This window comes from Bos grunniens, chromosome 25, assembly GCF_055505025.1.
Source record: "Bos grunniens cultivar Pamir isolate PY7600 chromosome 25, Bosgru_T2T1.0, whole genome shotgun sequence".
Lineage (NCBI taxonomy): Eukaryota > Metazoa > Chordata > Mammalia > Artiodactyla > Bovidae > Bos > Bos grunniens.
This window is the reverse complement of record NC_141189.1, coordinates 21,672,456-21,686,497: the sequence shown is the minus strand read 5'-3', so window position 1 is coordinate 21,686,497 and position 14,042 is coordinate 21,672,456. Positions and strand designations below refer to the sequence as shown.

The window sequence follows — 14,042 nt, the reverse complement described above, 5'->3', positions numbered from 1 at the left end:
ATAAATAGGTACACAAATGTCCCCTCCCTCTTGAACCTCCTTCCTCATCCCACCCCTCTAGGTTGTTACTGAGCCAGGGTTTGAGTTCCCTGAGTCACACACCTATGGCTGACTCATGTTGATGCTTGGCAGAAATCAACACAATCCTGTAAAGCATTTATCCTTCAATTAAAAAATAAATAAAATAAATGTATTTCCTAGCTCTGTTCATAAAGGGCCTAGGAAGTAATAATAGCCCAGCAACAATAAACACCCATGGTGCCAGATCTTGGTTCCTAAATACCATTTCCCACTAGAAGAAACCAAGCTCCTTGAGAAAATGGCTGATTCCAGGTCTGAGGCAGTACAAAATGTTCCTGGATCTGTGTGTGCCATAAAGCAATAAAACACTCTAAGGCTGATAGGAACATGTCAAAATGATGCAGGAGCCAGCCTGAAGGGGCAACCACCGACCAAATCTGAAATAATTCAAGCATCAAACTGAATAATGAAAATAATGTATCATAATACAATGAGTAAAAAAATCTGTAAGTTTACAGTGACATTAAAGAGAGACAAAGGAAGAAAAATCTCCTCACAAAAGAATGCCTACAAATGTATGTAAAAGAAATGAGAGAACTAGAATATCACCATTTTATAATCAGCAATGTAAAAGTTTATTCAGGCAGGAATTACCAATGGATGCTAAAGTCATTAGGTAAATGACTAAAGTCATTAGGTAAATTCAGTTTCTTAAGGAACTGAATATTCCTATGGGCTCAAAATATCACCCCATAGATAATTATTAATTACAAAGAGGAAAAGGTAACTTTACAATGGAGTGACCTGGCAGGTATAACTACCAAGTGATTAATCCAACCCACCACCAATAATTGGACATTATGTGTCTCCTGATGTGATGCCATAGGAAGTATACATCATCAACAGTGTAGTATTCTTATTAAAAAGGTTTCATCTAAATCTAAACACAAGGAAACAGTTAGATAATTCCAGGCTATAGGACATTCTACAAGAAAACTACCCTGTATTCTTCAAAGACATCAGTGTCATGAAAGACCAAAGATGAGATGACTGTTTTAGTTTAAAAGAGATTAAAGAGAAAGGACAACCGAAAATAATCCATGTACACTGAGCGGACTTTAATAAGAGGTAGGGAAACAGCTATAAAGACTGCTGTGGAACTAGGAAAACTTGTGTGCTGGATGACAGTACTGAATCCATATAAAACTGGGAAGGTGAGAGTGATAATAAAATATTGTATTAAAAACATTTAACAAGGACTTCCTTGGTGGTCCAGTGGTTAGGAATCCACCTGCCAGTGCAGGGGACACAGGTTCAATTCCTGGTCCAGGAAGATCCCATATGCTGCGCGGCAACTAAGCCCAAGTGCCACAATTACTGAGCCCACACACTTCAACTACCGAAGCCCCCACACCCTAGAGCCTGTGCTCTGCAACAAGAGAAGCTGCCACAAGAAGCCCACACACCCACCGCAAGGAAGAGTGGCTCCCACTTGCTGCAACTAGAGAAAGTCTGCACACAGTAACAAAGACCCAGCTCCATCAAAAATAAATAAATAAATAAAGATTTTAAAAAGACAGTAGTTCTTTTAAAAAAAAAAAAAAAGGTAACAACATTGTAAAGCAATTATACTCCGATAAAAACTAATAAAAAATAAAAAGCATTTAAGTATACAGACACACTCATATACAAAATATGCGTGTGTATATAATGCAAAATATTGTTTCTGGACAGCTGATTGAGTTTGCTCTTTATCCTTCCTTGTATTTTCTGGGTTTTTCTAAACCCAATACGTGTGTGTACATGTTCAGTGGTGTCCAACTCTTTATGACCCCATGGACTGTACCACCAGGCTCATCTGTCCACAGAATTCTCCAGCCAAGAATACTGGAGTGGGTTGTCATTTCCTACTCCAAACATATTGCTTGTTAACTATAAAGTCAACTAATTATTTTTTTTACTTTCTACTGTATAACCTTTTAGATATTTTTGAGTTATACTATATACATTAAAATAGAAAAGTCTTAAAGGTAAACTAGAAAGTTAGAAAACGTATCTGCAACATAGCTGATAATGAGAAAAAATCCATCCTATGTAAGATATTTTGGGAATACACACCAAATTTTTAACAGTGGTTATTTCCAGCTAGTGGGATTATAGGAGAGTTTCATCTTATGTTATAGATATAACTGTATCATGAATTTTTATAACAGTGCTTTGATTTTATAACATATTTGATAAAACATTGTTTTAAATAAATTGCCCTTATAAATTAACCAGAAATAGATTAAACTCTCAAACAGAAAAAGAGGCAAAAGAATAAGCAATTCAAGACAAAAAATATAACTTTTTATAATATAATTTTCAAACTGGCTAGTAATCAAAGAAATGAAAATTGAAACAATATATTGTTAACTGTCTAAGAAACTGGCAAGGGGAAAAACAATAGAGCCTAGTGCTGATTAGGGCATGGGGGAATGAGCAGCCTTATTTACTACAAATGAATCCGTAAAGAGGCAGAAACTTTCTACAGAACAAAATGTGACAAAATCTTAAAATTTTTCATTTATTAGCAACTGTAATTTTCAAACTTCTTCCAAGGAATAATCAGAGGTGGGCTCCAAAATTAATGTGCAAGATTGTTTTTAATAGTTTTATTTCTAAACAGTGGATTAAAAAATTAAAGTAAGCCATCATTATCAAATGGTCATTAAAAACCATGTCTTAGGAAGATACTTAATGACTTAAAAATGCTCATTATATTAATGTGAGCAAAAAAGAAAGAGTATAAGATCATATAAACTAGTATTTTTCAAGAAACATGCATATGTATGTATTTATATATGCATCTACTTCATATGTTGTTGTTATTTAGTCAAAGTCATGTCCAACTCTTCTGCGACCCCATGGACTATAGCCCACCAGGCTCCTCTGTCCATGGGATTTCCCAGGCAAGAATACTGGGTTGCCAATTTCCTCCTCCAGGGGATCTTCCCAACCCAGAGACTGAATCCACGTCTAGAGCATTGGCAGGTGGATTCTTTACCACTGAGTTACCTGCGAAGTCCTTTATTTCATATACATTTATGAACATGTATATCTATATATGAACTACTGAGAGGAAGTGTTCCCATGCCTCTCTGAGTGAAGAGATTATGCATCATTTTTATTCTCTTTTATTTTTATGTCTGTTTCCGAAGTACTTTTAAATTTAAAAATACATATACTTTTTTTTTTTAATCTCAATAGGAATCATGAAAAATCTAAACTTCCATGGCTGACTAACAAAGTACTTTCTGTATCCAGTTCTTTAGAGGGTGGTTCTCTCTTCTTCAGCAATATACATCACCAGTGGGAGGAAAGCAACCTGCTTCTGGCCCTGCCTTCATTCCACTCTGCCCCTGCAGGACAGTCGGCCTAAACACTCTCCAACCACTAGGACAAGGATGTCCAGATCCCTGGAAGCTGCCCACATTCACCGTGCCTCTCCCACAGCCGAGGCCTGACCAGCAAGGGTGCCAAAAACCCCCGATGAGTCATCAGGAACTCGAACAACAAACACACTCCCTGGAATGTACGAGGTATTACACATGCAGGTAATTAAAGAGAATAACTAGTAAATAAACCAAGTTAGTGACACGCAGCAGCCCAATGGCAGAAGCAGGCCTTCCTGAGGCGACTTCCTGATTTGACAGCAGCATTCCTTACGAGGTCTGTGTGACTTAAAGCTTTATGATGCTTTTAATATAGATGGGAAACAGCTGGGGAAATGCAACACACCACGCACTGTTTGCCCAAATGGGAATAAAAAGCGCTGTGCTCTCACACGGCATCTGGGGAAAGCCCAGGTACGTTATAGCCGCCCTTGGTCCTAATACTGCACCCTTGCCCTTAAAAATAGGCTGCTGCCCTTGCAAAAGCCTCCTCTAATCCACTTCTTCTCTCGAACTTACTTTTTTAGGTTGACTTGCCCCAGGTTCTGTGATGACTTAAAAGGAAGAGGACACCACCCTCCCGGCCTAACTTGCTGCCCACTCGCTGCCACTAATGTCCACCTGCCGCTTACACTCTAAGCCCCTGCAGAAGTGCCTGTCACTTCCCCAGGGCGTGTGAAGCGCCTAGGCAGCCCTGGAGCTAGGCAAATATATTAAGCAACAATTATTTCCATAATGGCAATGTTTTCATGGAAAAGGTTTCCCTCTCTGTTGAGAAGTAAAACACTGCTCCAGTCACTGGAAAAGGCAAACAAACCCAGGCCTCCCAACCCACCCAAAAAAAGTGAGTGAAGGCAAGTCAGAGAGCTGGAAGGAAGCATGTTTACATGCGTGGGGGAGCAGGGCCATCTCCAACCCCTTGGCGAAGTGGGCGGTGGCATCGTAGAACTCCAGCAGCTTGACGAGCTCCAGCTCAGGTCCTGCCCGCTCCACGCCGGAACTGAGGCACACGGGCAGAGAGGGCACCAGGGCCCCCAGGGTCTGAATCAGCAGAACAGTTACGACGTCGTGGGGGTTCTTGAAGACCTGCAGGGGGAGAGAGGCGTCTGTGTTATCACAAGTGAGCAAAGCTTCCAATGAAGCAGACTCCTGGATGGCCTGCAGGAATCCCTGTGAGCCAGGAAGTGGTCCAATCAAGAGTTACAGGGTCCAGGCTTTGCTCAGCACCCATGTGGATGTGCTCAGAAGCTAAGTAAACTAGCAAGACTTGTGCCTTGCCTCCAGGACAACTGGCTACTTCATGTCTGCCTAACTATTTTCAAATCTATCACATGTAGTATTTAGATACTGGCTAGAGAGAGGACTGTGAAAATGAAATGCAGAAACAGGGAGGGTGTGGGTGGCAGGGAACAAATAGAACTAAAGAAGAGCAATTCACTGAATCAGTCGGAGGATCTAGAAGCACATTTGTAGACCAGCCTGCAAATCCTCTGTCCATGGGATTCTCCAGGCAAGAATACTGGAGTGGGTTGTCATTTCCTTCTACAGGAGATCTTTCCAACCCAGGGATCAAACCTGGATCTCCTGCATTGCAGGCAGATTCTTTACCCACTGAGTTAGATAGTGAGTGAGTGAGTGAGTGAGTGAGTGAAGTCGCTCAGTCGTGTCCGACTCTTGCGACCCCGTGGACTATAGCCTACCAGGCTTCTCCGTCCGTGGGATTCTCCAGGCAAGAATACTGGCGTGGGTTGCCATTTCCTTCTCCAGAGTTAGACAGTAATACTACCCAAAGCCATCTATATATTGAGTGCACTCTCCATTAAAATCCCAAAAGTATTTTTTGGGAGAAACAGGAAAACTCATTCTAAAATTCATATGGAATTTCAGGGAACCCCAAATAGCAAAAACAATACTGAAAAAGAACAACATTGACTATCTCATACTTCCTATTTTCAAAATTTACAACAAAGCTATAATAGCCAAAACAGTGTGGCATCTGCATAAAAACAGACAAATAGCCCAATGGAATAGAAGAGAGAGCCCAAACACACGCATGGTCAAATGATTTTCAACAAGGGTGCCAAACATCATTCCATCAGAAAAGGACAGTCTTTTTGACAAATGGTGCTCAGAAAACTGGAAATCCACATGCCAAAAAAAAAAAAAAAAAAAGTTGGATCCTTACCTTATATCATATATAAAAATTAACTCAAATGTTGAGACCTACATGTTAAAGAGTGAGCTGTAAAATTCTTAGAAGAAAACATAGGGTAAATTTCTCATGATCTTGGATTCTTATGCATGGCTGGTGGGAATGTAAAATGTTGCAGTTGCTATGGAAAACATGTGGCAGTTCCTCAAAATGTTAAACATAGGATTATATGATCCAGCAATTCCACTTGGAGGTATACTCCCCAAAAAATTGAAAACAGGGACCCAAATAGATGTTTGTACACCCGTTCATAGCAGCATTATTCCAAACAGCCAGAAGACAGAAGCAATTCAAGTGTTTATCTACAAATGAATGGATAAACAAAATGCGGAAAATACACACATCAGATTATTCAGCCATAAAAAGGGAAGGATCCTAGAAAACATTATGCAACGTACATAAAACAGCACTCACTTGACACTAGCATTTATATCATGTAAATATTACCTCTTTTTTCATTCGCCCCCAAGAGAAGAGGGGTACCAATGTGACTATCAACACAAATGCACCCACTGAAATCATATGGCAGCAACTGGTTATAAGGTGGTCATGTACATGGGCCAAAATATGCTAATATCTTTTCTTAAGATTATTATGAAAAGAGAAGATCAAATTTTTTAATTCTCATAGTGAATTCAATGAGCACCTATTTAGTTTAATAAATATCACTGCTGGAGTCTGAGAGAAAGAGACAGAGGAAATTTGCATTTAACTCAACTCAAATACCAAAACGACCAATTTATATTTCCTGAATGACAGCTTCCAGCCATCTACTAGGCATCACCATAGAGCTGAGCCACTCTCTCTTGGAATTCTAAAGTGTCCCAGATTGGAATTCATTCTTTTCCTGCTGACCTCCTCAGACCTGTTTCTCTCAACTTCCTTATTTCTGTCAGTAGCATCTCCATTCAACCAGAATAAAAATCTCCCTTTTCACTTTCCTTTCTTTCAGGTCCTTTGTCACTTACCAGGTTCTAACAATTGCCCATTTTTTAACTGGATGCCTTTGTTACGTTACCATCACCATCATAGACCAAACATAGCTTCCTGTCTTCAGTCTTTCTTCATCAGTTCACCCTATGTACCATTACCAAATTCACTATTTTTAAAGGTTATTTAGAATTTTCCTTATGCTTTAAATGTTTAAATACTGCAAGATTCAACAATTAATATTTTGCCACAAATGCTGTACTTCCTAAACCATTGGAAAGGTAATCACAGGTATCATGACATGTTACCACTAAATACTTCGGCATATATCTCCTAAAAATAAGGCCAGCCTTATCACTACAACACTGTAACTAATCAAATTTAACCTTGATGTAATACTTATACTTGCTACGGTCCATGTTCAAATCTCCTCAATTGTCCTTTTAATGTTCTTCTGAATAGCTTTTTTTGTCATCATGCAGAATCCCATCCAAGATCATGAAATTACATTCAGTTGCCTTTCTGTCTCCTTTAATCTTAATAACTCCCTGACTGTTTTTCTTTCATGACACTGACATTTTTGAGGAGTCCAGGATAGTTGTTTCAAAAAATGATCTTCGATTTATCTGCATACTTCCTCTTGGTAAGGCTTTTTGGCAGAGGAACTACACAGATGATGGTCTGACACCAAAGTGATTCTTAAAACAGTAACATCATTCACACTACTACTCCAGATGCTCACTGCCTTCTAGAGAAAGCCAAATTCCTGTCTTGCACTCAGCGTTTCTCCATCATATATTCCCACTCCCTTCACACAACACTGACCAATACACACCCTCCTCTGTCTCTATCCAAAGTATTAATATTCCCTCCACGATCCCCCAAACATAAGAGAATCACCATGATCTTTAGATATCACCCAGTCCAACTTCCCGATTTGACAAAAGAAACATTTTACTACAAGAAAGGATGGAACCAATGGAGACAATGAAAAGTATTCTTATCTAGAAAAAGAAATCCTGACTCTTCTCCTCCCTCGTATTGTGAGAAAGGACTAGGCAATGAGTATCTATTTCACTTTTATCTCCTACTTAAATGACTTGAGGCGGGGGAAGAATTAAACTAAACAACTCTAAACCAAAGCCTTCTAATTGGTTGGGCAGCTGAAACTATAATGTTTACAGCTGACAGTTTCAGCTGACCAACCAACAAGTCTCTCATGTTCAAAGGTGTCCCTTTTCCTTTAAGTGATCTGGCATAAGGGATGCTTTGGCCATTGGTTAAAGAACAACCAAAAGGTTCAAAAGACTACAAGATCAAACTTAACAAGTAGGGGCATGGAATTAACCCAAACAACACATGCAGAAACAATCTGGCATTACCTTACACTGGAACTCTCCAGGCAAGAATACTGGAGTGGGTAGCCATTCCCTTCTCCAAGGGATCGTCCCAACCCAGGGATTGAACCCAGGTCTCCTGCATCACAGGCAGCTTCTTTATTCTTTACTGTCTGAGCCACCAGGGAAGCCCCACCTTACACTATATACAAAAATTGATTCAAGATGGGCCATAGAACTAAATGTAAAAGCTCAACAAGCATCTGGAAGAAAACATAGAAGAATGTCTTTGCAACTTGGGGGCTGGTGATAGTTTCTGAGGACAAAGAAAGAATAACCATATAAGAAAAATATGATAAAATCAAGTTCATCAAAATCAATACTTCTGCTCAGACTGGAAGGAAATATCTACAAAATATATCTGATCAAGAACTTATATCCAGAATATATAAAGAACTTCTATAACTCAATAATTAAAAAAGCAAGTTACGCAATTTTTTTAAAAATAGGCAGGACACCAGAACAGATACTTCACAAAGGAAGATATACAAGTGGCCAATAAGCATGATAAAAGGAGTTCAACACCCTTAGTCATCAGGGAAATGCAAATTAAAACCACAGTGAGATACTACAACACACCCACCAGAGTGGCTAAGATGAAAAAGACTGACAACATCTAATGATGGCAAGGATGTGGAGCAATCGGAACTCTCACATACTTGTGTGTGGGAGTGTGCAAAAGCACAACCACTTTGCAAAAGTGTGATTTCTTATATATCTAAATATAGACCTACTCTATAACCCAGCAGCGCCTCTCCCATGTCTTCACCCAAGAGATATGAGCATGCGGTATCCACGAAAAAACTTATAGAACAATGTTCAGAGCAGCTTTACTTATAATCGCACCGAACTAGAAACAGTCCAAGTGTCCATCGAGAAAAGGTTGAACAAACAAAACTGAGATATGTTCATACCATGTAAGAGCGTTCAGTAACGAAAAGGAACTACTGATACAACACGAATATATCTTCAAAAACAGGCTGAATAAAAGAAGCCTCAACAAAAGAACATACACCATAAAATTCCATTGACATGAAATTCTACAACAGGCTGAACTAATTTATGGTGGAAAAAAAATGGAACAGTGGTTGCCCTCGGTGATGGTGGTACAGAGACAAACTGAGAAGGAGCGCTAGAGAACTTTCTAGGATGACAGTTGTGTTCGGTACCTTGGTAGGGGATTAGGTTAAACTGCGCTTGTCAAAACTAATCAAATGGCATATTTAAGATCATCACATTTCACAATTTACCTAAAATAATCTCAGTAAACAAATACTGAACTCTAGTCAATGATACGTGTGTTTGGAAGTGAATGATGTTTGCAACTTACTTTGAAATGAGTCAAAAAATAAGATGAGTCAGTGAACAGATAGACACATGGAGAGATGGACAGATTTGCGATAAAGCAAACATAGCAAAATGTTCATCGTAGAACACAGGACGGGTGGGTACATGGGTGTTCACTGTACAATTCTTTCAAATTTTTTGTACGTTGGGAAATTTTCATGTTAAAATATTGAGGATAAAAAGTCTTCAGAGACACATTCACCCTGGTACCTTTGGATTTCTTCTGCGCTATACTGAGCTTTAGGAGATGACAGTCACGTATCATGCTCACATTTTGAAAAGAAAATGGGCCATGGGACAAAAGTGTACATTAGCATAAACTTGTATCTTACAGGGACTTCCCAGCTGGCTCAGTGGTAAAGAACCCGCCTGCCAATGTAAGAGACACAAGAGACCAAGAGACAAGGGTTCGATCCCTGGGTTGGAAAGATCCCCTGGAGTAGGAAGTGGCAACCCACTCCAGTATTCTTTTTTTTTTTTTTTCACTCCAGTATTCTTATCTGGAATTTTCCATGGACAGAGGAGCCTGGCGGGCTACAGTCCACACAGTTGCAAAGAGTCAGACAGGACTGAGCATGCACTGAAGGACACACATCACATCTTGCAAAACTTGGGGTGAGGCCTGAACAGAAGTGTGAGAAGTCGAAATCCTTTTTCTCAAACACTGAGGGGCATCTGTACATATGCACACGAACTGTCTTTATCTTCCTGATATAAGCAGCAGACAAGGACCCAGAAATGAGTGTGGATGGACAGGGTCACTGAAAACCGACAATTACATAAAAACCACGAAACTTCCACAGGAGGTTGTTTTTTGTTTTGCTTGTTTGGTTGGTTGTTTTTTTTTTTTTTTTAGACTGAATGGTTCAAGAAGAAAGAAACAAGGATGGAGAAGACTGCTTCAACAATCTTGAACAACCTGACCCTGGGTGAGGAATCATCTCCAACCACCGTCAAGTTCATGCCTGCAAATGACTGACCAACACTTGAAGGCTGATTCACAATGAATTTTGAAAAAAATAGAATAAGCCACACCATGAACAGGCCCAGTTAATCATTACTCAGACAAAAAAAAAGATGATCTAGGGCACCTCTTGGCATGAAGACATGGGACCAGTGATTTATACCCTTTAAGGCTGAAAATTCGAGAAATTAAAGGATGGAAAGTTCCTGAAAGTAAATGAAATGCATTTCCTCTGTCCCACCTCTGCCCTAAGTCAGAGGGCACCTTTAAAACTCTATACCGCTCCTCTAACTCCTGGTGTATTGTGAAAACAAGGGAAACTCACTGTAGACCAGGTAAATTTTACCCAAAGTTAAGATAAAAAAAAGTCTGGTTCACTCAAGCACAACCTGACTAAGGGCCTCCTGCTTTTAGATCAGAAGATAACGGCCTCCAGGAATTCCATGGGCTGCCTGGCTGAACAGCAAGCAACACTGTCACATTAGATCCTATTTAAGATACAGATACGAGCGATAAGAAGAGTTTGAATGGAGACCTGAAGCTTTGCCTGCCTTGGGTTTTGAAGCTTATCTTTTAACCCTTCTGGTGATGGCAGCATAAGGGGAGGTTCTTCAAGCAGAGCTGAGGGTGTCAAGGTCATCAGCCTCTCCCTTGGCACCACGGGCTCTGTCCTCCTGAAAACCCAGATGAGCTGTTACCTGCGAAGCCCACTGGATTTGTGCATGCCAAGCACCGAGCAAGGCGTCGTAGAGTCCAGTGAGCTGCCGGTCCAGGGGCAGGTCGGTCTGGCACAGCTCCTGCCAGGCTGCTAAAAGCTGCACCTGTGGAGGCAGAACAAACGAGGCCTTGCTGGGTCCGCCAAGATACGCTGCCTGCTGCCCTCCTGCCCCCAAACCTCAGCAAGAGATCCACCAGTGCCCACTCTCCTGGGCAAGTAGGTACCCACGGATGACCACTGGCTTCAAAAAAGGCAGAAAAGGGACTTCCCTGGTGGTCCAGTGGTTAGGATTCCACTTTCCAATGGAGGGGATGTAGGTTCAGCCCTTGGTTGGGGAACTAAGATCCCACGTGCCACGGGGCAACTAAGCCCACGGGTCATAATGAAGACCCCACAGGCTGCAACCAAGACCCAGTGCAGCCAAATAAATAAATAATTTTTTCAAAAGGCAGAAAAAACATTTACAGTCCACCTGCTCTGTTGTGTAGAGCTTGAATCTGTAGCCCTCTAAGTGATCCTTTCTCCTTTTATCTTTCCCCTAAAGCATGCCAATGTACTCAGCATGCCCCCATTCTTCTGAATAGACCTCAGGGATGGCTGTGAAGATGTATTTTAGCTTCATGTCCTAACCCTACTGCTTAAAAGACATGTGAGCATTGGATTTGCAGGAATTAAGTTAGCCCAGGAAGCTGTCAAGATTTTCAGCAAACTAATCTCAACAAACCTAGACAGCAGATAAAATTCTCAAGGTTTACTGAAAGCATAATAAACCTTATGATGAGAATCTCCCTTAAAAGACAAAAATGTGGTGGCTTAGTCGTTAAGCCGTGTCTGACTCTTGCAACCCCATGGACTGTATAGCCCACCAGGCTCCTCTGTCCATGGGATTCTCCAGGCAAGAATACTGCAGTGGGTTGCCATTTCCTTTTCCAGGGCCTCATTCCCACCCAGGAATCAAACCTGGGTCTCCTGCATTGCAGGCAGATTCTTTACCGATCGAGCTTTGAGGGAATCCCAAAACACAAAAATGGGGAAAACTAAAAACTCTTCCGTTGTAAAGGAAATCCAGCTACAAACACAAAGGCTGAAAACCAATGACTCTTTTTCCCACCTTACAATTAAATGAATCCCGAGGCTGGACCAAGGGCACCCCCTACTGGCTAATTAAAAGAAAAAGGCCAGAGAGCATGGAGGCAAACATTTTTACCTTTAAGGAAGAAACTGAGATTTGAAACCGGGACTCCGTGGCCCAGTTCTACAAGCACTCCAAGGGGCCATCACTCACAGCTTCTCACCTTGTGGCACTTGTAGTAGTATGCAAGAAGCTGGGGCATCCGGTCAATTTCACTAAAAACCTTCACAAACATTTTGGACTGATCTAAAGAAAAACAACGGAAAATGGAAAATGTGTACATACTGTTACTAAGTTTTCAGTTGCAGCCAAGAGCAAGAATTCAGTAGGATAAATGTGGATTAATTGTGAGTTACTATTCAGAAGTTTCTACCTAGACAATGAATTAACTCATGCGTTGAGATCAGAAACATGAAAAAACAAGTAAAATGAAGGGTAGAACATGTGACTCAATGAGATACCACAAGCCCTGGTTTGTTGAGAATAGTGCGTCAGTAAGCATCACTGAACTTTTCTGGTGGTCTGGTGGTTAAGAATCCATCTGCCAATGCAGAGGACATGGGTTCCATCCCTGGTCTGGGAGGATTCCACATGCCATGGGGCAACTCAGCCTCTGTACCCTAGAGTCCATGCTCTGTGACAAGAGAAGTCACTGCAATGAGAAGCCCGCACGCCACAACTAGAGAATAGCTCCCACTTGCCACAACTAGAGAAAGCCCAGGCACAGCAATGAGATCCATTGCAGTCAAACATACAGAGATAAAAAAAACAAACAAACAAAAACTTGCTCATTTAAAGAAACAAACAAAAAAAGGCATCACTGATAGAGCTCAGGTTATACAACAATAAAGCAAACCTCACATGTGAATGGAAAAATGAATCAGAATCAGGGCTGGGACTGGGGGTGGGGGCTGGGCTCTCACGCTGCAGGTTGTACAAGGGCAGGATGAGCATCTCCTTCAACTTGGTGTTTTTGGCATCTCACCCGCCTCACCTTGTCCTAGCCCTGACTAGAATCATAAAATGTCAGGGGCAAAAAGTTGTCTAAAATAACCATCGATCAACCACATCATCGGGGTGAGGAAACTGCAGCCCAGAGAACTTCAGTTGCCTGCAGGTCAACAGCAGGACCGCTGACGGAGGGACAGGCTGAACCATGCGCTGCTGCTGCTACTCAACCACTTCCGACCTACAAAAACGGGCATTTCATGGGACCCAAGCTGGTATTCACAGGGTCTAAAAATTACTGGCATGAGCAGACCTTCTGACAGGTACCAAGAAGAAACCATGCTCTTTGCTGCCCCAGGGCCTTTGTGCTTACTGTGTCTGGGATGCTCTGCTGACACCCCTTCTGTGGGGAGGGAACAACAGAAAACGTGTACATACTGTTCCCAGGTTTTCTGTTGCAGCCAAGGAAGAATTCAGCAGGATAAACGTGGATTAATTGTGAGCTAGTATTCAGAAGTTCCTACCCAGGCAATGAATTAACTCATGTGGTGTAGAGATCATACACATGAAAAACAAGTAAAGTTAAGGGTAGAACATGCGACTCAATTGGATGCCACAAGCCCTGGCTTGTTGAGAATACTGCATCAGTACGCAACTGACAGCATGCATGCATGCATGTGTGCTACGTTGCTTCGGTCGTGTCTGACTCTTGTGACCCTGTGGACTGTAGCCCACCAGGCTCCCCTGTCCACGGAATTCTCCAGACAAGAATACTGGAGAGGGCTGCCATGCCATCCTCCAGAGGATCTTTCCAACCCAGGGATCAAACCCACATCTCTTGTGTCCCCTGCATTGGCAGGTGGGTTCTTTACCACTAGAGCCACCCAGGAAGCCCCAGCTGACTGTAAGTATGAAGGAAAAACTGCCCGCAATCCTATC

At 41.5% G+C, this 14,042-nt stretch overlaps 1 protein-coding gene across 2 annotated transcripts in view; it reads right to left on the bottom strand.

Moving 5' to 3' along the window:
* COG7 (component of oligomeric golgi complex 7) overlaps positions 1 to 14,042 on the bottom strand; it is a 90,180-nt gene that overhangs the window by 49,553 nt on the left and 26,585 nt on the right. Inside the window, exons 5-7 of one of the 2 annotated variants that reach the window (XM_086375308.1) lie at positions 12,319 to 12,401; positions 11,004 to 11,126; positions 4,343 to 4,541 (exon numbers count right to left, since the gene is read on the bottom strand). In XM_086375308.1, the coding sequence (XP_086231434.1) occupies positions 4,343 to 4,541; positions 11,004 to 11,126; positions 12,319 to 12,401 (405 nt within the window). The remainder of the gene's footprint in view (positions 1 to 4,342; positions 4,542 to 11,003; positions 11,127 to 12,318; positions 12,402 to 14,042) is intronic. The other variant, XM_086375309.1, reaches the window with a different exon arrangement.